A 27414-nucleotide genomic window follows, 5' to 3' on the forward strand; every position below is an offset into this window, starting at 1 on the left:
CTACTTTGTTGGAGTACTATATATTTTTTAAAAATCGGGTGAATGGGGCCTTGAATCGGGTTATTGTCATGTGTGGGCTTTGGAAGTGTGCTGCTACAGGATCGGACATTTCAAACTCAAATGCACGTTCTTTTTCTTACCTTTCCGAAGCATGGAGCGCAATAGCAGGCAGAGAAAGGGTGATGCAAGTGTTGAACACTGCCTGGCCTGGCAAGTTGCTGGCAGTGCCCCCTCCGCCCCCCCCGCCCGCTCCTGTAAGAGGGCACACACACACACCGCCACCCCGAGTACTTCCCATATCTTTAAAAGACCATGCGCTTGTAAATGAGGCTTAAATGGTTTATCACCCCTTCTAGAGCCCCTGCATCGGCCCTCTGACGTTTCCTGGAAGAATTAGCACGTAACACAATACCAAGCCCTGTCAGCTGAAACCCCCGAGGAATCGGGTTTTTGCTTGCAGGAATCGGGTGGCGGGAGACTAGCACTGAAATCGGTAGTCTCACGCCTGAATCGGGAGGGTTGGCATGTCTGGATTCTCTGCAGCTGGGGCCATAAACTACATCCGCAGGGCTAGGTGATAGCCTGGGACCGGCCTAGACAATCGGACACAGAGGAAGAGGAGTGTCAGAGGGTGCAGTAGTGAATAGGGTGAAAGGGAGGTGTCGGGCGGGCACAGGGTGTGATTCTCAGGGAAGAGCAGCGCAGATGGGGGGAAGTTTATGGCCCATGCATGAGAGAGAGAGCGGGGGTGACCAGTGCGTGGGGGAGATGCTTGCGAGGGTGGGGAGCCGTGCTGAGAATCGACGGCGTGCAGAGAGTGGGTCTGGTCAAGGCATCTAAAATGGCTGCCGTGCACGACAAAATTGTGCCATTGGAAAAAAGGCAAGATGGCGCATACAATGTTTATCAATAAGGATTCATTTATAACGAAATATTTTATCGCAGTGACAAATTGGCGGTCAACACTTCCTGATTTCCATCGAATCGAACGTTAACAGACGTCACGCAGCAAAAAAAAAAAAAAAACGCTCACGCACAGCCGCTGGAAGACATGCATCAACATATATGAGCCTCCTCAGCCACCCTCAGAAAACATAAGGGATCAGGATACGTCTCCCGCACCCCTTTATACCTAGTAATTTAATTAAAACGAAACACAAAATGGCGAATTCCCGTTTCGCTACCAGTTTGCGGCCCAGTTCGCGGCCCGAGAAGCACTTCTACCGTGAAAAATCAATTTTTTTTTATTTTCCCCACGGGACCCTTTAATAACCCCAACATCATTCCTAGGGGTCAAGAGGGGTCTACCTTGCCCCCTTTCATTAAATTCCCCCTTCGTTTTTCACCTCTTCTTCTCTCTCGATCCTACCGAGAGATAAGATGGCGCACGCACAGCCGCTGGAAGACATATATCAAAATATATGAGCCTCCTCAGCCACCCTCAGAAAACATAAGGGATCAGGATACGTCTCCCGCACCCCCTTATACCTAGTCATTTAATTAAAACGAAACACAAAATGGCGAATTCCCGTTTCGCTACCAGTTTGCGGCCCAGTTCGCGGCCCGAGAAGCGCTTCTACCGTGAAAAATCAATTTTTTTTATTTTCCCCACGGGACCCTTTAATAACCCCAACATCATTCCTAGGGGGTCAAGAAGGGTCTACCTTGCCCCCTTTCATTAAATTCCCCCTTCGTTTTTCACCTCTTCTTCTCTCTCGATCCTACCGAGAGATAAGATGGCGGCCGCTCCGGACTGTTTAGAATGTTGACAGACACCGGAAAGCCAATCAGCTTCGCATCGCAAAGTTCCGTTTCGCGAAAAGTAAGCGGACCGGAGCGCAGCCCGGAGCGCTGTTACAGATATATATCTTGTTTTGAACGTTAATTTCTCAAAATCCACTGGAGCACATATATTGAGACCTAGCAAAGGCACATCGGGCTAACAGTCCCTACAATTTTGCCAAGTTTCGTGCAAATCCATTCAGCCGTTCGAGCTAAAAGTGAGGCCAACCGCCCTATGTAAAACTCAATGTTAAAAACGCGTTTTGGGACCCCCTTTTTTCTCGGCTCCCCCTTGACGAAACCCCCCCCAAATTTTCATGGGACGCTCAGAAACAAAATGTGCCATTTTCCTGAAAATTTCAGCCGATTCCGTCCACAAACGCCAAAGTTATTAGACATAGAATTTTCAAAAATCCCATAGGGAAAAAATCCTAACTATATATACCTACTGGCGACTGCCAGTAGGTAATATATATATATATATATATATATATATATATATATATATATATATATACACACATACATACATTCACTGAAACAAACAAAGATTACAGGGCTGTTATAGTGTTATAATTAGGAAATAGGATTAAAAAAGCCTTAGATATTCACTAAAAAAACAAGGGTTACAGGGACGTTATAGTTAGGCTGACATTTCACTCGTACAAAACCAGAGAAATACAGCAGTTATAATTAACTGAGATAACTATATCTCGCGCCCACGCAGTGCACTGCTTATGACCTCACATAATACATCACTCATGACATGGTTAGTGATATCACTGATGACATCACTCATGACATCATCCATAGAATTCCTGATGGACCCACTCACACCCCATGTAATTATTCATACACCCACTGCAACTTCCACACTAAAATTCCCAAAACCATTGACACACCCATACCAGTACTTACATACCCACTTAATGATTAATAGGTCAGTGATTGGATGAAACTAAGTACACTGCTGGGATGAATGTATTTGTGCAAGACTATTGGCTCAGTAATTAAATAGGTACTGGATGGGTGATAGGCTTACTACAATGATACTTTCTACGTAATTACACAAGTGCATGTTAGAGCCTGAGTATTTCATCATTGCACGCATTTGTCTCAGTATTTCAATGACTGCATGGGTTGTAAGTGGGTGTTAAGATGGCTGTGTAGGTTCTGTGTAAATGTTATAATGATTGCATAGTTACAGCCTTGTTAATGCATACATAAATAGTTAGTACCTAGGTGATTAGATGAATGTATTGGTAGTGCCTGCATAGTTCAATGACTACATAGTTTCTGCATGCCTGATTGCAAGAGTACATGTGTAGTGTCTGGGTAATTGAATAACTCCATGGATAGTGTATAACTAATTTGATGACTGCCAGAGTAGTGGCTGTGTGATTGCATGAGTGCCTGAATACTGCCTGTCTGACTGTGAAAGTACCTTCATTGCTGTTATATACATAACAGTTGTCACTATATCTCTGACTCATTGGTTATCTTCTTCTGTCAGTATTAAACTACCTGTTTTACTGTATGTATGATTTTCTTCTGAGCTATGTGTGAGTGAAATCTAGATATCTCACTTGATATATAATTGCATACATGGCTCTCTAGAAACATAGATTGCTTTGTTATTGAGCGTGCACATGCATCAGTAAGTTTCTAAAATGAGAAACACATTTTGAAATGTTTCAAAGCACAAAACCTTGTGCGGATGGCAAACCTACATAATTTCTCAAATACTTCTTCTGCTCCTAAAATATTCAGCATATCTCAAACAAGTTACACTCGAAATGAAGCTAGCACAAGGACTCTCGAGGCATTCTGCACTATTAATCCTTCTCAATTTTAAGCAAACCATGTTTAAAGAAAAACACTACCCCTCACCATATACATGACATTTTCATCAGCCTTACTGAACATAGATCACCATGTAAACATATATGTGATTTCTTAGTAGATATACACCTTCAAGTTATCTTTCCCAAAATATATACCTCTCTGCATTTTTAAGCAAACTCACAAGCCCCCCCCCCATATATATAGTTATGTGCAAGCACAAAAACTATATCAAGCCATCTAACCATAAGCAAAGTGGTCATATAAGTTAAACACATTTTCAAACACTTCCAATATATACCTAACAAGTATTTCTTCTTTCTAACTCATATACACGCAAAGACCATGTTCTCATCTTTTATTTCTCACTACACTATTCCTGTTTAATAATGTTACTGAAAGAACTACAACTCCCAGAATGCAAATTACAGATGTACCTATTCTGCACATGATGTTTAGACATTTAAAACATTCTTAGTTCCTCATTGCAACTTTACTCAAAACTATATTGTTATTTTTCAATAAAATACACAATGTAAACAACAGGCAATAATGTATTTTCTCTTGCATCCCAAAACATTCACTACTAGCCTCATAAGCACATACCCTCTCTTAGATACAGTTCATCATCCTATATCTTCTTTCTCATCAATGATATTAATTGTAATCAAATTCCAATATACAACTTCATTTCTAATGTACATTTTTTAAATAATTGCAAAGTTATATACATACCACTGAATTCAGTTTGTAGATTATATTGATGTTTTAGCTCTTTCTGCATAGTTTGGATACTGTTAAGATTTGTAAAAACTAAGCACAAGAATGGTACACTACTCTCATACAAAGCAAGTCTAAAATGGCAACCTCTTCAACTTTCCACTCTATCATCATGAGAAAGGCAGCACCGGAAATCATGTCTTTCATTTTAGACTACTGCATCTCCACTTGTGACTGGTTAGCATCTGTTAACCCTTTCCCTCTCTTTCAACATGAGGTTCTTGTTGCTGTGTTTTAACAATTTTTTCGTGATCATCGCTGAATATTCATCAAAAGAAACAGGAGTTCAAACCGATATCTAGCTTAATTTTTCTGACATGCAAATACTAAACAACAGTTTATTACATAGTCCTGAGTTGGACATTTCAAACTTGCCATTACTTCCATTGTGTCATCACTCTTAAACTTTTCAAAAAAATGTTCTGCCTCTTTAACACCTTCCCCCAATACAGTCTTAGCTCAGTGTAGCTAGCAACCCAGTGAAACCAATAGGTCAAACGTTCACAGCACATTCTAGAAGGAACATTCTGCTTTCAAATAAGATACAGCAGGTGTGGTTTACTCCACAGATTCAAAAGCATTTCCATGACTGTATTACATTTATTTTTTTAAACAATAGCCAATAATAAGACTTCTTTCTGAGCCATCCAACACACTACCTAACTTTATTCACATTCATGATGACAGCCTCCATCGAAAAAAATAACTGCAGATTAGACTTTAGTTTGGCCAGATAGGGTTAAAATGTCATCAGTTGCTGGCTTTGGTTAAATCAATTGTGGATTCCCAAGCGCCTCACCTTATGATTGTGTACTCTGGTGGCAATTTACTAGGCACAATGACTGGGGTAGGGCTGAAAATACTAATGAAAGAAACCTTTACAGAACTGATGTCTTTTCCCTCAAACTGTCATGGTGCACTCTAATATATGCCAAAGACAGAAATGGAAGTGATCAAATCAATTCTGTCCTCAGATTGACAAAGCCAGGAAACATGTTAATAAAACTGTTTCTGTATTCCTCAGAGACCATTGTATGGGCTGTATCTTTAATAACATCCTGCGTTTTGACATGCATGGAATTTATAGAGATGATGGAGGTAACTTTACAGATAAATGCAACAGGGTGTTTCTGAGTAACCTGAAACTCTGTACCCAGTCTTGTGTAGCAGCCATATACATACAACCAACACAACAGCTTTTGTCAGAGCCACCCTAGCACCCAACATATTGTGAAGTATTTTTCTAAAGGATTTTTTTCTGTTTACTTTTTGGGGAAATTCGCAACGACATTGCAATCCTCGTGGACACGAAAATGGAAAACAAAAGCAGACGTTCAATGGCCACCAAAACATCCAAAAATAATATCTAGAAAAATCCATTCTGAACATTGCCCTGCACACATTACTCTATACAAACTTCTTTCAAAGCATGTTTAAACTCATATTTGTGTACTAAGTTTCTTTAACACCTTGGCTGCTATGGGTTTTCCCCTCCTGTGCTTATTTGTGAGCTTTCCCATTATACATGACGAACTCAGCTCGTCATCAGCACAGCTCAACCGTGCCTCATGACGAGCTGAGCTCGTCATGAGCATCGAAGGGGTTAAAAACCATCTTTCAGACCTATTTTCCATTTTCTCAGTTATTCTGGATGTCGCGATAACGCTGTTAACAGCGACACTCGCGCCTTTCCCATATATGCACACACATTAGAGTACTCTACACACTAGAGGTTTATTACCGTACACTTCAAACTCATAATTTTCTAGTGTATTTCTAGAACCACCATCTCTAAAACCTAGTTTCCGTTTTTGCAGTGAAGCCGGAGATCGTGAGGACGTCACTCTTCACTATCCTCCCTGTTATGTCGCGAAAGCGGAAAGCAAAAGCAGGAATTCAGTAGCCACCACTACATTAAAAAATTATAACTATATAATTAATTTTTACCATCCCAGTAGATATCTTACTATATAAATAACTTTATAAAAACATTCATCATAATCTCAATATAATACAATGTGTATTAATGATTCACTAATATGGTTTTTAATATTTTCTCCAATATTCGCGATGGCGTTGATAGTCACGCTGTCCCTGTGATGGTACACGGGGTGGCCGCACTGGCAGGTGCGACAACTTTGCAAATATCACCCGCAATTCAAAAAATGTATTTTGGACACATAACTTGTGTCACAACACCTCCATTTCTTATCCATGGGTCAGAGTATCTCCACTCTGACCCCTTATTTGGGCTTTCACATAGATTTTCAGCCCCGGGAACCATTCCAGAAAGATAAAATGTTGGCCACAACTTTCGATTCAGGTTGCATCCAGCCAATCGAAGCATTCCCATTGGCGCGTGCAGTCGTGATTCATCACGAAACCTTCGTGAAATATCGGTGGCCAGAGATATCACTATAATTTTAAACTTACATTTCTTAAAAACTACTGAACTCATTTACACCAAATAAGCAAAAGGCACTTCCTTGAACCGAAATCTACCTGCTTGGCAAATTTGGTGTAAGTCCGTTCAGCGGCTCAGGCTGTAGAGGTGGCTAAATATTTCTATGGGAATTAACATTACAAACGCAACCTTATTTCATGCCCCAAATTCTCGGTCCCCACTGCACGGATCACCCGCAAACATTTCCAGTCAATAGTATCCCCTGTGACACTTTATTGGCAAAATTTCATGCAGATTGGTCAAACAACACCAAAGTTATAGTCAAGTCAAAAATTGCTTTTCCTATGGAAACTAGGTCAGTAGTGTGTATATGTGTGTGTGTGTGTGTGTGTGTATATATATATATATATATATATATATATATATGTATATATATGTATATATATATATACATATATGTATGTATATATATATATATATATCTCTCTCATTTGAAAAATAATCATAAAGATGTGAATATGAAGATGAGCCTAAAAAACGGACTTGCAATAGGCAGGGGCACTAGATATTTCATATGTTTTTATAAATTGCGTCGCTGTGATTTTAGCAGGCAACAATGTTCCAAGCTAGAAAAAGGAGGTTCTGGAACTATTGTCCAAGACGGGAGAGGGAAACATGTTTAGAGACGTGGTTTTGTGAGAAATGCTGCTTGTGTTGGTACATATGCTCTTGCTTGCATTATGAACACTTTACTAATGTTTTCTCCCAGATTGAATCATTCTGGAAGCAGCTGGAGAAAGTACATCAGTTTCTATTGGAGGATTCAAAGTGCACGAGCGAAGAAGCTAGAAAGATAATGATTGGTGTCACTGAAAACATGATTGCTGCTGAACTTCTGTTGACTGAATCCCAGGAACTACAATCAATGGTAGGCATGACCAGCAAAAAATAACATTGCCTACCTTATGGCCGTTTAAAGATATGCTATGGTATAAGAGCTTTATCATATCCAGTTACCAAACGGAAATAACATGTAGTACCACTTTCCGTCAGTGTTCTCCTGGTGATCGTAAGTGACTAACTGCACTCCCTTCTTCGTCCCAGCAGCAACTGAACCACTTGTGTGCACAATGACTGGGACTCTTGGTGTCTATTAACACCATAGCCTTTCAGTGCACTTCTAGAGTTCACCTTCAATTGCAGTGGTTCCCCACATATATACATCAGTGTTATTGTGCCCTATATCTCAATATTTTGCTTTTGCTTCTATATTTGTTACTGAACCCTGCATGGCATTTTGCAAATATAAGAAGTAGTTCATCTCCTTATAGACTTTCCTTGTAGGTGTCAACTACACAAGGGATTAAAAGAATCTGCATGCAGATTATTCAACATTATCATAGTTTTTACATTCAACCTATGATAATAAAATTACAAGTTCCATAGTTTTTTTCTTCAATAGGAGGAATCACTAAGAAAGAAACACTTCTAAGGCACTCTGTACTTGTTAGATTGTCTGTTGTATAATGCAACCCAGCCACTCTTTTGCCAGAGTATCGTCTGAATCAATATTTTAAACAGAATGTACTAATGTGAGCATTCTAGCCTTCTCCAAGGACCTCTTTTTCGAGCACTTTTGGTAAAGCACTAGACCAAGAGAAAATGATTAAAGTCAAACATTAAACTAGAATTATGAGCAGCTGTACAAAGAAATGAACCAATCCTTTTACTTGCTACATAAACTGTATGGGACAGTAATGTAGCAAGTAGATGGAGGATACTCCTGTGTTGGAGAGCATGGTAGAAGAATGAGGAGAATTGATCTTGAGAAAAGAATCGAAAGGTTTGACAAGATCTACATTAGAGGCACAAAATAAAATTGACGTTGGGTGGAAGAGAGAAAGAAGAATGCAAAATAAGGTAAGTCATGAATCTATGTAAAGATATTTAAGAGAAAGCAAAAAACAATGCTGGTGTGGAAGCATTGTTTAAAAAACAAGCAGAAAAAAACATATATAGGCTGATTAAATAGAGAGAGAGTAAAAGGGAAGATGAGATGTCATGTTAATACCTTTCCTATGTAACACATTTAAAGTTAGAATTAAGTAGGCTTTTGACTGCACAGACATTTAAAGTATTCTGTGTCACTTGCAACAAAGCCTGTTTACTCTTTTGACATAAATGCAGGTGTGTACAGCTAGCATAATTAAATGTATGCACTATAGAGCAGGAATTAACTTTTACAAAACACAGTGATAGCTGACTTACCTAGTGTTAATATTAACATTCCAAACAAGCATTCGTAAGGTCAACAAGTCTCACTATTTTACGAATGCCTATAGTATGGAAACAGTTATCTACATTGTTAGTCGACTAACCCAACCCCCACTCATTGTATGTAATTAACAAAGTTTCAAGCTAATCTTTGAAGAGGTTTCACAATTGCAAGCCACCACTTTCAACAGGGCTTATCCAAGGCCTACTATTTGTTTATTAAATTAATATGCTGGCTTTGACAGACCAAAGATGCAGGCACCCACACTCTCGCAATCCCTATGAGAATTAATCTTGAACCATAGACTGTAATACCAAATATGGCAGCTCCATCTAGAACATTCCTCTTTATAATTTCCAAAAGCATATCCGCGGGGTTAGACAGGGGTGTGTGCCAGCCCCCTTTTGTTTTGCTTATATATTAATGACCTGGAGAGCTATTTTAACGAGGGGACTGCTGATGTCCCAAGGGTGGGTCAGAGAAATCTTCCTGCATTATTATATGAGGATGACTGTATTTTGATTTCGAGAACAGGAGTGGGTCTAAAAATCCTTTTACATAGATTTAACACTTTTATGAATACTTTGGGCCTAAAAACTAACACAACTAAGTCACATGTTATGGTGGTGGGGAAAGCACACTCTAAATTAAGATCTTGTTTTATCAATAAGGATAAATTACTTGGGTATCAAACTTATCTTATTTGGGTGTTCCTTTCGACCATAAAGGCTCCCTGGCTCCATCTTATTGAGGTCAGGAAGAGGAGCTTTGATAAAACTCTTGAGGCTCTATTCAGGTTTGCAAAGAAATTGGGCTCCACACCTATTGATGCAATGATTAACATCTATTTTGCACAGTGTTGTGCTTTCATCTTGCATGGGGCCGGGGTCTGGGAATTTTGTAATGTCTCCACCCTACAAACAACAGAAAATGTCTTCCTCAGAAGACTAATGTCAGTCCCTTCTAGCTTCCCAAGTATTTATTGTCATATGGAACTAAGACTGACTCCCTTCACACATTGCATCCAAACTGACCCTATTATGTTATAGAGCTCGATTTGGACAAATGATGAACCAGCCCTTAATCGCACTATAAATCAGGATTGTTTAAGTTTGGATCACGTTCATAAAATACCCTGGCTCAGTAACATCAAGAGGCAGTTGGAACTCATAGGAAGGCGAGACTGCTTTACCAACCCACAACTTCTCACCACCGTTACGAAATCTCAGCTAAAGGAGGAGTTTTTAACTGTTCTGACCGAGTGTAGGGAACGCATGGAATTTAGCTAGAAGCATGTAGCGGATTATTTCCCCTTTGTTAGCATCTTATTAGATTTAGATTCAACATTGTCCACTTACAGCGTTGGCTAGTGGCTTTTAAAAGTAGTGGGGCGTAAACGTTTGTGGTGAGTAGGCGGTGGTGAGTGAGTAAGGATGACTGTCATAAGGTGGGATTCGGGGAGTTCTCACCGCAATTCTTTTTTTAAAAGCTTGGGCAAATGGTGCATTTTCATTTTTGGATCATATTTGAGGAAGCAAGAAGGTTAATAAAGTGATTGTGTAGTGTAGTTAAGACATCAATAAAGAGATTTCATATGATAATGATGTAGGTAGATGCTTATCGCACTCGCAGAACTAAGAGGGTCAGGGGTTTAGAACCAAACAGTAAAATTGCTTGAAATATCCTGACAAATTAAAGAAGCAAATTTTGTAGTTTAAAACATTGCAAATTGCTGGGTATATTTTCCCCCTTCAGCTTCAAGGTTATCATGTGGTGGGTACACGTGTTTAACTGCAGTAAGTCTATGTGCCATTTCAAGGTGTTTTGTATTTGTTTAAAATAGCAAAATAAACCAAATGGTTAACACTTAAAGCAAGGCTATGAAATGTTCTGAAAGATCCAAAGATCAAATAACTGCATCCTCCACACATTATGAGTCCTGTGTTCATCCCCTATAATTTGTTATTGTTTTAAAGTAGTTAAGTAGTGATGCTGTTCGCGTATTAGTGCCTACACCTCGGCTCTCCTACTTGCCATATCTGCTCATCCTGCCACTCAAAAAAATGAAGCCGGCTCCAAATAAACAAACAAGAACACCACTGTCAGCCTTTATTTAAACTGCACAGACTGTTCCTTCCACACACCAGGGCATTTGTGTTTAGGATGGTATGTATGTTTTTATGGCCCAACAAATGGCTTGAAGAAAGTTCTCTTGCATTCCAACGGGCACCTGCTTGTAGGTCCCTAGCACACAAAAGCCCTCATAATGATTAAATATCTCATCAATTGGCAGGTATTGTTTGATAAATCTACCTTGTAAATGTTTTTTTTGGAGGGGGGGCATAGACACACTGCCCAGTTGACTAATCATTTCGCCTTCCACCAGACAGTGCACAGAGTGTGTAGGAAAAAGAACCCCATTAGCCAAACCTATACTAGTGGAGTTCTTTCCTGGTGTCAGTAGATGGTACAGCCTCCGCATTTCGACCCCTATGTCAACATCACAGCAACATGTACAGATTGGGCACAAGCACATAGTCAAACCAAATGAAGAATAAGATGCCCACTCCTTACCCTTGTCTTAATAAAATTCAAAACCTCAGTTTGGAAAGAATAAAAAACCTTTTTTTAAGTTTAAACAATGAATTTTATTTTGGAAATGATGCAACCAAGTACAAACATTCAGATAAAGTATGAAAATTTGTGTTAACAATAAGTGAACTAACGTCATACTACCTAAAAAGAAATGTAAGAAAAACAAAATAGTTGCATATAGAAAAAAGTCTTACAATAACTCTGAAAAGAAGGGAGGGAAAAAAGAAAAGGGAAAAGATATACTAATAACATGACTAAATATATAATATGGAAGTAGGAGAGCTTAATACATTATAAAGGATATCATAATTGTAAGGAATAATAGCTGTAAAAGAAATGTAATAACAGAAAAAAGAAAAAAACTATATAACTACATACATAAGTAAACAAGTAAATAGTGTACCACTAAAATCCATTCATGGTGGTTTGGGGACTTTTTCCAGTGATGGATGATGTTGGGTACACTTTTGTGCAGATGTATTCAACAAATTAGTCACAGGGAACCATATGTGTTCTCTTTTCAGGAGTAAAGACATAGGGGAGACATGAGCACGATCTATTCAATAGGTATAGCAAACACTATTTCGCCAAGCTTGGCAGGCAGTTTGTGTGGATTGATTCAAATTTTTTGTCATTTGTTGGAGAGCAATTGCAAATAATAAATCCACAACATCCATGTTATAAGATAGGGTTTGTGTGGAGTTTTCTGTATATGTTGGAATGTTGACTATGTTGCTAGGTTGGAATGTTATCCTTTGAAAAGGATTGCATTGATGAGAGCTGTGAAATTGAGCAGGTGGTACCAGGTACCTACTCTTCAATAAAGATACCTGCCTTCACAAATACGTGTGAAAGTGGATCTTTACAATGGCGACGAGTTGGTCTTGTTCTGCGCAGGGGGCAGATAACTAATGTCTCCACCCCTGGAGGAATCCTCTACTAAAGCAACAAAGGAAGGACCCGTTATGAGGACCCATTACAAGCTAACTGATTTACTCTACTATTTATGCTATATTGTTATTATTCTACTCAAGAAAGCGTGATGCGTAGCTGCATATTACTCGAAATGATTGGAGTTTTCTACAAAACAATGTAAGTGCGAATAATATTAGTGCAAGTTATACCTCCAGTATTGCAAAATTCGGACGGATTATGCTCGCAAAATAACCTACTACCGTCGAGGACTGTCTTTAACTGATAAGTCCCCGTGAACTGTTTGCTTAACGACTCGAGATGGTACAAATGAGTGCCTGAATTATCAAAAAGTGAGAATGAAAGATAGGTCGAGAAATGTTGATTAGTCAAGAAATTCAAGGATTGTGAGACTTTTGTTAATCTTTGGCGATGCGTTGAGGTAATATTGAAGGTTTACAAGTCACGAGTGCTGAACAATAAAATTCTGAAAAGTAAATATTATTAACGTTTTGGAATGCTCACCCAGTCTCAAAGCTGTATCGAGACTGCTGGGATTCATTCCTCCTCCTCCTGCTCCTCCACACTTATGCGCACGCCCACTCAACTTGTTCTAATACAAGATCAAATTCCTTCAGTAATTGACGAAAACCTCGCGCCAAGGCGGCCATTTTGAATGACTGGGAACAGTTCAGTGGATTAACATTGAAACACAAGGTTTTCATCGGAAAAAAAGATTGAGAGTTCAAGTTACTTCAGATTTACTGTTTATTATCGGGAAAAATACTTGCATCACAAAGGATTGAATATCAAGAACTGGAGTAAACATTTCTTGGACAACAACTTGGTTTGTTATTTTTAATTGTTATTTTAAGTTGTTATATTAGTTTGTTATTTCATTAACTTTTACTTTCTTGCAGGTGGGATTGACTGTAATTGGCAGTTATATTTAAAACTTGTTATGGCTGATCAGGGATTATCTGCACCTCCTACTTTTCTCCCTACTCCAGGGGACCCTGCTATCTTTTGGAAGGATTGGAAAAAAATATTTCTAATTTACTTTCTTGCTACTGGCTCTGATAAGTATGGTCCCCTATGTAGGCAAGCAATTTTACTTCACCATCTGGGTGTTGAGGGACACCGTTTGTAAGAAGACCTACCGAAGATTTCTCAAGGGATGGGAGATGGTCAACCAAACAATGTCTGTGAGATGACACTGCAGATGTTAGAATTGTGATTTACCACTAAAGTCAATGTTATGTTAGAAAGGCACAAGTTTTTTGGGCGTAGACAAAAGGTAGATGAGGATATTGGAACATATGTTGCTGCTTTAAGAGGTCTCTCACTAACTTGCCGTTTTGAGGGTTTGGTAGACTCTCTTATACGTGACCAAATTGTAAGATCCACTAATAATAAAAAGGTGCAAGAAAAATTGCTCATTAAAGATCTAAATTTAGAAGAGGCGACACAAATTGCTAATGGTTTAGAAAACACTCAATTGTGGATAAAGGTGATGGAAAATTGTAGTAATTATGTAGTGCCTAAAGAGCAAGCAGGAAAAGGAAGTGAGGTTCAAGCATGCGTAGATTAAACTAAAGAAGTGAAACAGTTTACAAAAAATCCTACTAAAATTCCAAATAAATCAAATGATCCTCCACATTAGGAACGAGCATAAGAGTTGTTAAATGTTATCGTTGTGGTGCTCCTGGGCATATAGCTTCTAGTCCCAGGTGCATGGCTAGAAATGCAATATGCAGAGCTTGTGGGAAGAGGGGTCATCTTGCCAAAGATTACAGGACCAAGACTCCATCTGGTTGGATACAAGAAGTAGACGACATGTTTAAAAACGTTCTGGAACTCATGTTATGTGTTGATGATTGTAGTAATTTCCATGTGTAAGAAAGTGGCTCTGTATATACTGGACCAAAGTAAGATACAGTGTGTCCAGAGTCCACAGTCCCCAGAGGTTTGGCAGAGGCTAAAGTTATATAACCTTACTCTCTAAAGTGGTAGCTTGGTTGAGCAGTAAGGCAGTATCAGAAGACAGTGTAAAGCATTTGTTGTACACACTCAGTCAGCAAATAGTCTCACACACTCAAGAACTGAACTCTAGGCCAATGGTTTGTATAGAGATATATAGTTCTTTATTTTAGAACCAACATAAGTATCAAAATATACTTTTTCAGAATGAGTTACTTTAGTTAAATACTTTTAAAATAGGCAATAGACTTTTTAAGTACAGTAGTTACAGTGGTTGCAATAGGCAACACAATTTCAAACACAATGCAACATTGAGCTCAATGGGAATTTCTAGTTAAATGCAATTAATTGCTTTATGGAATACTTTTCTAACCACAGGACTGGATCCTAGATTCAGTCCTGGGACATGTCCTGTAAACAATAGAGTAAAAGCGTTTTGGTTACAGTAGTGACTTTTAAGGAATACTACTGTATTTTAAAAGTTGACCGAAACTTTTTACATAGAATCACTGATGTTATCCTATGGGAGGAAATTCACTTAGCAGGCAACTAGTGTTATCGTTACTTTTTCTTACTCAGTGTTGGATCCTGGATCCAGCACTGATGCATCTCCCGTAAACAATTGAAAGAATTTGTTTGTCATACAGGCAATTTGATTGATTGATTGATTTTAAAACTTATATAGCACTTACTGTCACCCCACGGGTATCCTGGCGCTTCAGACTAAAAACTGAACCACGATTTAATAGGTCGCACTTGCCAGAGCCAAATAGGGGACTCCAGCTAGGCTTTAGGAAAAAGCTAGGTTTTCAGGTTCCTGCAAAACTCTAGCAAGGCGCTAATCTGTCTAAGGCTCTGGGGAAGTCCATTCCACAACCGAGCGCCGGCCACACTGAATGCTCTACCTCCTAGCCTGGCCCGTTTGAACCTAGGCACCGTAAGTAGGGCGGCACTGGACGATTGGAGCTGCCTAGTGGGTTGATACCAGGAGACCCTTTCTCGCATAGGAACTGACCCTAGATCATGTACCGCTTTAAAAACCAAACACAGGGATTTGAAGCGAATATGTTCCATCACTGGTAGCCAATGCAGCTCTCTCAAGGCCAGTGTTGTCGAGGAGCAGCGTTGCCAGCTCAAGGGCAAGTTTAGCTGCTGCAGACTGGATTCTTTGGAGCCCCTACAGAATGTATAGTGGGGCCCCCAGATACAAGGAATTGCAATAATCCAGCCTGCTGCCTACTATACTCACACAAGGGGTTTTCAGCACAGGGCCAGGGACCAGTCCTTGTTGCCAACGCTTATTGCAAATGGCTTAGTGGTCCGCGAAGGGCGGAAGCGGGCCTAGGTCAGACAACAGGCTGCACTGCCAACCACTCATGTAGGGTTGGATGCATGGCCTGACTATAGGTCAGGCCATTAGCTCAACTCCACAGCAGGCTTATCTTTGTCAAGAAAAATGCAAAAAAACTATTGATGGACAGAATGCAGAACAATGTCATACATTCACCCCAGTACAGAGATCTGGGCCTTAATCCATTGTTTTTTTGCTCACCATACCATTCCAGTTTGGACCCATACATATGCAAATCAGTCTTGACCCTGCACCCAATGGGAACAGTCCAGCCCGAACTGCCAGGCCAGGTCCTCCCTGGACTGTAAACATGCATCCTAGGACCGGTTTTGGGGTTTCACCCCTCTTCAGCCAGGATAGCTTGATTCCAGTGGCATGGAGAGCACATGACTCGCGTCTGAGCTCACCCGTCCCACTCGGGGTGACAAATGCAAAAAGAACTATTGATGGACCGAATGCAGTACAATGTCATACATTCACCCCAGTACTGAGATATGGGCCTAAATCCATTGTTTCTTTGCTCACCATGCCATTCCAGTTTGGACCCAGCCATATGCAAATCAGTCTTGACTGGATTCAAGCTAGGGGACGACGGCTGATTAGCCAGAAACTGGTCCCAGGATGCTTGTTTCCGGTCAAGGGAAGACATGGCTTGGCAGTTCGGGCTGGACCGTTCCCATGAGGCACAGGGTCAGACTGATTTTCATATGGCCATGTCTGAGCTGGGGTGACAGAGTGAGCTAAAGAATGATGATGGATTAAACCCAGATCAGTTGAATGGGGGTGAGTGCTTGCATGCGTCCATCCTTCCCTTTGGTTTTGCTTTCTATCTTTGGCATTAAGACACAGTATGACACTCTGACTACAATTCCAAAATTCCAAACCTCCAGACTGGACTTTCCAAAAATTATGTTTTGATTGAGTAGCTCTTGAATTTTGCATGCTCTTTCACTTTTTTCTCTGCAAGAAAATATTTTTCAAGAAAGGCAATCCCACATGTTTGAAACTGGGTCAATTTCTTCTTACTCCACCTGCAAGATATGCTCTGTTAGCCTTTCTCCAGCAAGGATTGGAAATGGTATGGTTGAAGAGGGTATGCTTGCCTCATCAGTGTCCCTTTTCCTTTTCTCTGCAGTGAACTGCTGTTTCTGCCATCTATTAAAAGTCTTGTGCATCAGTTTGGCTCCAAGGCTGTGTTTCCATGGTTGCCCTGCCCAATTCTTGTTTCACAACATAGACTTCATGTATTTTGCTGACAATATATTTTTTTCAGCTGGAAAGGTCACACATTTCCATGACAGTGGATTCTGGTGGTGACCGGGAATCTCCAATCTGAAAATTTTCCACATTTTCATTTCCTTTGAGTCCAGTTTGGATTTCTCCTCTCCTGTTGGCCAAAAGCTATTAGGAAAGTAGGAAACATTTTGTTGCACAGAAAAAACGGAGCAAAAAAATGTATGTCTCCTTTGCTGCAGAGCTGTTCTATGGTGAGGAGTGGAATGAACTGGACCAGAATTTCAAGAACAATTTAGGTGTGTAACAATTCCTTCTTAGCTACCAATGAAACTATGTAATGGTCCATTAGGATTTGTGTATTCTACGCAAACCCAGAAAATAGGCAAGGGTGGGACCGAGATACACTGGTTTCAAAATACTGGTTAACAGTAAAGCTGACCCACAAAAATTGAAATGTAACATTACATTTGTGTACAGTTTTTTGTTGCATGTAGATAAAACCTCCTTTCACGCAACATATAATTCACTTACACACCAAACAACAATTTGTTTTTTGATTCGCAGCACTCAGAATGGAACTCTTGCATCTGTGATTGCATGACATCCTTGACCCCAGAAAATATTTGCTGTCCAGAATTATGAGTTCTACTGGTGAATTCGCTAACTCCCTCTACACATAATCTGAGGCCATGCACTAAAGAAGGTGGAAGCCCATGGTAGGTTGGGTTCAGGGAAGTACCGGAGGTCCGGTGCTATGACCAGCCATCACTGGATGGACTGACTAGGCCCAGCAGCCAAGCTAGGTGGTGGCCTCCTAAGGTGGAGCCTGGCTAGAGGCTCAGCCCTTTGACCTAGTCCATCGGCAGACAGCCAAAACCACCATATGAGAATTTGGCTGCAAATAGCATGATATTTGCAGTCAGTTGGTTGTTGATCATGATAAAAAAAAAATACTGGAAAACCCAAAGGTTAGGTAAAAAAATGGTCATTTTATAACATGTTTAAACAAAATTGAAATTTACTAACAAAACACATTTAAAATTCAGTTATAATTAGAAATCTTAAAACCACTGAAATTCAACTTTTATGATTGAGTAAATGAACCATGAGGGGCAGAGATGGTTACGTAAGAAGATGGTCACTTGGTAAATCGTTCTTACCAATAGGGGTTGCTGCAGGAGTGCATATGACAGGTGAAGATCCAATACCTGCTTGGACCCGGGGGCATGTGAAGCGGCCTATCATCATTTGAACTTTGAATGGGCCCACCATCCCATGCTTTAGAAGATCAGCATGACCAGTTGGAAGCCTGCTCCCTCCATGACTGGGTTGCAGGTTGACTGGAGTATGAGCCCTAGTTAAGCAGCAACAACAATCCTAGTCATGGTAAGAAGCAGGCAAACCCTAAATGAGCCTATGCTCACCCTACGGTAGCTTGGCACAGAGCAGTTAGGCTTAACTTCGAGGCAATGTGTGAAGTATTTATGCAACACTTCAAACAGTAAAAGAGTGAAAACACCACACAAATACATTCCAAACCAGGTTAGAACAATAGAACTTACTTTCATAAATGAAACAAGGCTGAAAAGACAAAGATCCAATGAGTATAACTTGAGATATGATTTTCTAAAGAATAGACTGTAAAATAGTGCTTATAAGCAATAAGTGCCTACTTGGGTTATATGGTCGTGCCGAACTGTGACCTAGTCGAAAGTTCAGGCTGACCACATTGGAGCATGGTCCAGATAAAGGGACCCAGTGAGGCCCACTGAACAAAAGTACCTCGATCTTGCCTGCGTAGATATTGAAGATACTGGTCGGCCACAGCCGAAGCGATGCATCAACGTTGATAAACGCAATAAGTGAGATACTCTGATCCTGAACCATGCAGCAGTATAGATGTCAGCCCCAATGAGCGAAGAGCTGCGATGCAGAGATTCATTGTCGTTATCGAGGATGCCTTAGTTGGAGATGCAGTGACCTGCTGCAGTTGTGTTTCGGAAGGCGATGCGTCAGAGCCGATCCTCGCGGTAAGGTAAGGACGATGTGCAGGTGCTGGTCATGCAACTGGAGCGTTGTGCTGTTTCTGATCCACGCAACAGGAGCGATGCACCGGTTCTGATCCATGCAACAGGGATGATGCACCAGTTCTGATCCATGCAACGATGCCCATGCACCGGTTTGAAAGAGTATGTGCGGGTTTTGCTGAAGCAAGCACTGTGGGCCTCACTTCTAAGGGCCCAGGACTGGGGTGGCACCACTGTGCATGGCTGACTCACACGTTTTGCTGAGTCCAGGTGCAGAAGCAGGTAAGTTGGAAGTCTTTTACGTTTCTGAGACATCAGATCAGGAGGCCATCCAGCGAACCCATGGAGTCACTCTAACTTCAAGTGATGCAGATCCAGTCCTTCGCACCCAGGCAGGGGAACAACAGTCAGAAGGGCTGCACTGCAAGTCATGATACAGCAAAGCCGCAGTCCAGCAGAGTGGCAGCCATTTCATAGAACTGCAGTCCTTCTTCATGGCAGAGTCTTCACAGGTCCAGAAGTGTATTAAAGTCATGGTGTCAGAAGGTCCAGCAGTTATACACAGTTTTCATTTGTTTTAAGAGCTTTATATAGCTCGAACTAGACCCGCAGATATCAGTTATCAGAGCGCTTTACATGAGCACTAGTTTGGTTATAGACGGACACATTTATTTTTTTGTTAGGCACAGGGAGATTAAGTGATTTGCCCAGAATCACAGGGTGTTGAGCGTCGTTGCCGAGACTCGAACCTGGTTCCCCAGCTTCGAGGTCGATCGCTCTAGCCGAAAGGCTACATCTTCTCCATAGTTGTGCCTTTGAAGTGGGGTAGACTTCATAGACAGGTCTTTATAGTGCACAGAGGTCCTCCCATGCTGCCCTGGCTCCATACACACTACAAGGGGTTATACAGCCCTTTATGTGGGGACAGGACATAGCCTATTCAGTTGTAAGTGAGGCTGGGTCCAGCTCCTCCCTCCCATACTGCCAGGGTGGTCCATCAAGTCGCACCTAAACTCCCATTGTGTGTGGCTGTCTAGGGGTAATACAAAAAGCCCAGCTGTCTACCTCCCCAGACATGTATCAGAGACATGCAGCAGGCACCAAGTGGCTAAAGAAAGAAAATGCCTACTGGAATCAAGCTATCCTGGCTGAACAGGGGTGAAACCCCGAAACCGCTCCTAGGATGCTTGTTTCCAGTCCTGTGAGGAACTGGCCTGGCAGTTCGGGCTGGACTGTTACCATTGGGCGCAGGGTCAAGAATGATTTGCATATGGCCTAAACTGGGGTGGCATGGTGAGCAAAAGCATGATAGATTTAACCCAGATCTCTTGACTGGGGGTGAATGTTTTGATTTGTTCTGCATTCTGTCCATCAATTGTGTCTTACTTTCTAAAAGAGGCATTTTCAGAACTACAATTTGAAGTTGTGATTTTAAATTGTGATTACAGAGACAGCAAACTTAAAAGTCCATCGCTTCAACATTGGGAATTACAATTAAAACATTTAGTAAGGTAATCCTAATGTTACACTATTGGAGAGATAGGACTTGCAGTAGCAAGAAATGAATTTGGGAGTTTTCAATTCCAGAACATGTAAAACTAAAACTTCTCCACAAATGCTGAACAAGTTTTTCCTTTGCTCTATCTGCTACAGAGGAAGATTAGCACTAAAGCCATCCACACATGCTCACCTTAAAAGTTATATCACTGAATATTAATGGATTGAACAGTTGCAGCGAAGAATCTTGACTCACTCAAAGCATAACCATGCTGATGCTGCTGTGATACAGAAAACTCACCTATCTTCATCAGAAGTGGGCACACTGAAATGGGATTAGGTGGGGAAAGTAATTCACAGCTGCTGCACTGGCCCAAAGGAAAATCACCAAACACAATCCACTAACACCACCAGAAAAATCCGAGTACCATACTCATCAACAAAAAATGCATTAGGTAAAACAAAAACACCAGGACAGACTCTGATCGTGGGCAATACATATGCCCCCAACAATGGTAAATCCCACTTCTTGAAGAACATGTCAAGGTTGCCAACTGATCTCAGGAAAACTAGGATTGTTGGTGGTGTGGACTGGAACATAGTGATCAATCCTATCCATGACTGAACGGGTCCTATAGACAAATGTAATGCAACATGTTTCGCGTGACGTGATCAATGACCATGGCTTAGCAGATGGCTGCCACCTGTTACATCCAAAGCATTACAGGAAGGAGTTGAAGCTGAAGAACTTCTATTTGGAAAGTTTTTTGAAGATTCGTCAAACGGCGCCAAATAAAAATCCAACTCTAGTTTATGAAAATAGAGAACTTAATAATGACACCAAAATGACAAAAATCAAGATGGGGAACCAGTGATATCAATTTTTAGGTCTCGGCTAGTAACTCGCTGAAAGCGCGTTCTCGCAGAGAACTATAGTCGGCGTCTCAGCAGGCTGAGAACGCTGAAGTGAGACAAGACCTGGCCGCGCGCAGCGTTTCCCCATAGGGTAACGTTGGGCGCGGGCGCTTCTGCCGACAGCATGGCAGAAAGGACCGGATCGCGACGCGCGCCTGCTGGAATGCAGGGGGAGTCTGAGCCTGCGGCGTGTGTGAGCCCGGCAGCAACCCTCCTCTTCCTCCTCACTGCCAGAGGCACACGGGCTTGCGAGCATGCAGTATTCACAGTGGTTGTTTTAAAAGCAGCCACGAAGTAAAAAGTTAGCAACAGACGCCGCGCTCACTGGCCAGGCTCTGCATCATCTATAGCAGCACGGAATCCCTGAGTTGTGTCAGAAGCCGCGCCCCCTCCCTCATCACCCTCCCCCCTCTATCCCCCCTTCCCCCTCCTCATCACCCGCTCCGCATGCCGGCAGCGCTTCCAGTGCTGACAATTACGTTGACGGCAGCCACTCGGACATCTTACTAAACCCTCTGCCGTCCCTACATGTGTTAGCCTTGCATTTGTGTTTTTGGGACACGTTCAGCTGAATGGTACATTGTCCAGAGATGAGCCGCTTGGTCCCGACATTCTAAAAAGCAAGGTTTTTGTGTTTTGGAGCTAGCTCGCCAGCCCACCAGGTGGTGTTTTGGGAGATAAACCTGTGAAGGATGCAACACTTGTGCAGGGCAGAGTACGGGTGTCAGAAGCAGGCTGGGTACACATCCGCATCTAATGGTGCACTGTGGTGAGACAGAGCCTTACTCTCAGTCAGACATCAGTGTGAGTGGCACTTTAGCCCCGCCGCATGGAAGCCTGGGAGGGCTCCTAATTTGGGCGTCCTGGTCTCTGACACAGCTGCGTGAGCTTCCGTCTGTCCAGTCTGTGCTCAGAACTAGCCTGCGCCTCCTTGTGACAGCAACTGCCGTGCCGTGGGATGGGCGTGCAAGACGACCAGGGGTACGCTGAACAGCTGTAGGTAGCTCTCTAGGTTAATGCACCTCCTGTGGAGATCTGGGTCTAGCCTTTAGGTCGCAGGTTTAATCCCAGCAGGATTGCTTAGTCGTTCATCCTTTCAAGGTTGAAAACATAATTGAAATTGCATTCTCGTAATAGGCGCATCCATTATTAAAGCGCCTTGATATTTGGGCAATGAAGCACTCTAGGAGCATTGGTTTATTGCAACAAAGCAGCAGGGCCGGACTGGGAACCAGAACCGGCCCTGGCAAAGTGCTCGGCCGGCCCCCCTAACCTCCTCCGGGAGGAGAGGGGAGGGGTGAGACCGCGCTCTGTGACAGGGCCGGTTTTCGGACGTTTTTGTTACAGGGCCGTTTTTGCAGCATAACGGCCCTGTAACAAAAACGGCCCCAGGGGCCCAAAACCGGCCCACAACCATGCGGCCCACCGGGGAATTGCCCGGTGCCCTCAACGGCCAGTCTGGGCCTGCAAAGCAGATGAGTCTATTGGTACAGACCAATGTGCTTCTCAGCAGCATGCTTAGACAAACAAATTGCTGCTTTGAATAAAAACACAAATGCTCGCAAGCAATCATGCCGTGACATCGCTGGTTTAAAAAATTCCGAACAAATCTGAATATATCACCAGATTGAGCACAATAATGTTTCGGGGTATAGTTATACAAGCCGGTTCACTTTATTACTCTACGGACATACATTCTTTCAGTGTCCTGTTTGCTGTTCAATGCACTTGAAAATAGTTTAGACGGATACATCCAGGTTGTAAGAGGGTTTTCCACTGCCGCAGATTATTGACCGCTACCTCACCCACATATTGTCAGTGGGTTTGAAGAGAACTCTGTGCTTCTTGAAACTGACAGCCCTGAGTGAGAAATTTCAGACTTAACGCTTATTATTGTTATAAAGTGGTTTGTGTTTAGGCAGATGAGAGGGTGAATATTGTCCTTTGTTTTTATTTACTGAATGCATGCTGTAAGGTACGACTGCACGTTTACTGAAATTTTTGTGTAATGTTTAGGTTACACTTTTCTGCCTGACAGGCAGGACGCAGCATATTATTCTCTGAGATTGATTAAATGAAGTGCATGCAAATGACATATAAGTCTTGACTATATATAATGGTTCGATGTATATAATGCCTCGACTTGTAACTAATGATTTAGTTTCCTCTGACATCCCATCTCACCTCTCAGTTAGTTCCCATTGACAGCTCCTCATTTCATCCTTTCTTTGGAATAAACTAAACATGGGGACATTCAGCTTTGTGATCCAGCTAAAAATATACTGCAGACGCAGCATGAATGCTGCACATGGAGGGCGTGCCTGCTGCCGGCGACAGAGCCACAGAGTGATTTATTTAAGCGCGAAACGCAGCGGTATCTGGGTGTTAAATCAGAGTCCAAGCAAAGCATAAATATTTTGTTATCAAGGATCTAGAAGAGATTTTTCTAGTTATTGAGTAAGTGCGCTGCCGAGGGCAGGCCCTGCATCCGAAAATTAAGAAAACCACTAAACTGGGCAGATTTCAAGAAGTTTTGACAGGAGAGAAGTTATGAGCCGAAAATTGAGGGCATGAGGTGGGCGGGACATTATTACACTTTTGACAACTCTTTTATGCATAGTAACAAGCATTCATGGGCATGCAAGAGGAACTCGCCGGGCGTACCCAGTTTGCTCTCATTTCCTGCAGGCTCTAGACATGCTGTGCACTTTCTAGACGTACTCTGCCGTGCCCATATCCACCGCCTAGCCCGGGCCGGTTTCAAATCATGTGCCGCTTTGTCACAACGGCTCCGGCACGGCGAGGATCTGAGGTATTCCCTGCACTTCCTCTGAAGAATATTGCGATATTACCCCCAACACGCACACACACACTGTCCATTACGAAATAAGTTTTTTGCGCTTGTCGAGCTGAAATTGGTAACGGTATAGTTTATGTTACTACTTCTTTCTCACTAATGAGAAAACAATGTCTGCAGTGTGAGTAGAATGAACAGGGCCGGCGCTAGGCATGGGCAGCGTGGGCAGCGGCCCAGGGCCTCGCAGCCAGGGGGCCTCGCGCTTTCAAATGCTTCAGAGTTTGGAGGCCCAGGGGGCCCAGGAGGCCCAAGGGATTTAATCAGTATCTGCCTGCCTTGGCCTAATCGCTGCATCTGCATGGAGATAGCAGCGATTAGACAGGTCATTCAAGAGCCCTCACCTGTGAAGTGCGCCCTGCCCCTGACGGCGCCTCACACTGAAAACAGCTCAGCTCACCCAGGACTAGGGAAAGGGAGCACAGAGTAAATGAAAGGGGTGCGAAATACGGAATCAAGTGAGAGGGGGCGGGGGGCGCAGATAGGTGAGATAGCAGCCAGACAAGAGGTGCAGGAAGAAGAGCACAATCAGAATGTAAAATTGGCTGGACTAGGGCTTTCAGTGTGCTGGGTCCCTCGAGTCTTTACCTGGTGGTAAATTAAAATCGACATTGAAACAGGCCCCTACCGGACCCTATATTCATGTCCTTTACTTTACCTACAAAACAATGATCCTGTATCAGCACAATAATTGTATAACACAGTGGCCGGGTTGGACATTAGGGCAATCAGGCAGTGTGTAATGGTCCAATCTGCCAGGTTAGTATTTGACCTGTTTTTTGGGCTGTTTGTTTGCCTGCTTTATGGTCAGATGAACATGTTTTTAATGTTGATTTTCATGATATTAAAACAAGCATTGCCTGCAGCAAAATCAAATTATGCAATCTCTCATACCTTACAAAAAACGTAAACAGCTTGGGCCTCATTTATGAGGCCTTGCGTCAGTTTTGCGCTGCTGATGCGTCACTTTTTGTGACGCATCGGCGGTGTAAAACATGCGCCTTGTTGCGCCATATTTAAAAAGTGACGCATCTAGGTAGATGCGTCACTTTTTAAACCCCTGCGCCACATTATACCTGCCTCAGGTATAATGTATGCAGAGGGGGCGTTCCCCGGCAAAAAGCCGCGTAATAGTGACGCAGTGAAATCTATGAGATTTCACTGCGTCACTTTTAGGACGCTTTTGCGTCAAAATCTTGCGCCTGCCTCACAGCAGGCGTAAGACTGACGCAAGCCCTTTCACATGGGGCTTTCCACATGTGAAAGGACGCATTGATGGAGTTGCGTCACTTTTGTGACACACTCCAGCAATGCGTCACTTTTGCGCTTACAGATATGTCAGAAATACTGACGTATCTGTAACTCCTTGCGACATGATGCGTCATACATTAAATATGACGCATCATTGGTGTCGCAAGGAGTGCGCAGTGAAAAGTGACGCATCGCTGTTTTCACGCAGCGATGCGTCACTTTTCATAAATATGGCCCCATGTCTTTACAAGTTAAAAACTGCCCTAATTTTGACACTTTTCTAGCTAACTAATTCACTAATGGGGGCCACTTTTATTTTTGTGCTGGGCCTATTTCCTGACCCTATGAGGTAACTTCCTGTCAGGTTAAATCTTATGCAAATTATAGGGGCCTCGCATGTTCCTATTCTGCCCGGGGCCCTACAAATCCTAGGACCGGCCCTCAGAATGAAGTTTAAGAAAGTTCCCTGCCATTACTGTCCCTCTCAAATCTCAAATATTGGGTTTTGGGGAACTCTGTGTGCTCTGCAGAATGCAGAAAACTGTGCTCAGTTCGCGAAGTTCAACGCCCAGGGTTAATTATTACTTGTGGTGAAATACCAGCCACCTCAACTAATATCCCACTTTCTCACAATAGGTTCAAATGCATCAACATTTCACTAGACGCTTTACAATTAAATTACTTTTTAAAATATCTTTATTATAGTTTTAAACATACAGCACAGTAGAAAAATGTGCACCAATGACCAGATGTTACAATCAAGCAGGCCATCAGTACGAATGCAATCCTTGTGATAGGGATTGCATTCGTACTGATGGGACCACATGTCCAGTGCAACATGGACCGTCCATATGCCTTGATACTGTGTTGTGCATTACGGGTACCATTCAGCCATTTGTAGCATATTAGGCACTCATCTCGTAGAGACTGGAAAGAGAAACAAAGAATCAGAATTCACAATAAGTGACAACAAATGCCGGTGGGGTGGTACAGCTTCCAAAGTGATGGGGAGAAAACTAGCAGAGGGGGGAGGCAGCGTGGGCAACGTTGATAGGGATGGGAGTTCTAGTGAGTCAGCTTGCAGCCTTATGCATATATATGTGTTCATTTGTGCAGCCTCATGCAGGTTCGCCATTGGAACAAGGGGCCAGATAAAGGGTGTGCTCCAGTAGTTGTCCCCTGCCAGCAGGTACAGCTAGAAAGGGTGAGAAGGTTATTTATTCGCAGCCAGACACTCAGGGTGGATGTGCTATCCCTTGGTAGATCTTGAAAGGCCATGAGTAGTGCATCCCACCCCTGTGACAGGGGACGCTGCCTTAGGATCTTGACCTCCTATAGCATAGGCATGTTGTGCTCTGCCCCAGCTCAGGTGACTACTGAGTGGAGCAATGCGGCTATCTGTGGCTAAGCATTAGATGTCCAGTGCTTAGACACCAAGCACTTTGCCAGCACCAAGCCAAGATCTAAAAAATGTACAGCAGGGCTAGTCTCTGAGTGTGGAGGAAGAGCCCCTGTGTGCAAGCCTCCCAGCTTTAGAGGGCACCATTGCCAGTGAGCCGGCATAGGTGTGAGATAACCGCCTGCGAATAAATAGGGAGCAGCAGGTTAATAGCGTGTGAAGCATGCTGGCACCGAGCAAGTGGCAGCAGGCATTTGCACCTGGGGAGTACTTATTTTTTTTTGGCAGAGATGAGCTAAGCCCTATGTAATAGG

General features: G+C 42.4%; 1 protein-coding gene across 1 annotated transcript in view; it reads left to right on the forward strand.

Annotated features, from left to right (window-relative positions):
* Positions 1–27414, forward strand: part of EVC (EvC ciliary complex subunit 1) — a 609121-nt gene that overhangs the window by 235459 nt on the left and 346248 nt on the right. The window contains exon 8 of the mRNA XM_086964104.1: positions 7578–7736. Coding sequence (XP_086820230.1) covers positions 7578–7736 — 159 coding nt within the window. The remainder of the gene's footprint in view (positions 1–7577; positions 7737–27414) is intronic.

The sequence above is a fragment of the Lissotriton vulgaris genome, chromosome 3_2, assembly GCF_964263255.1.
Source record: "Lissotriton vulgaris chromosome 3_2, aLisVul1.2, whole genome shotgun sequence".
Lineage (NCBI taxonomy): Eukaryota > Metazoa > Chordata > Amphibia > Caudata > Salamandridae > Lissotriton > Lissotriton vulgaris.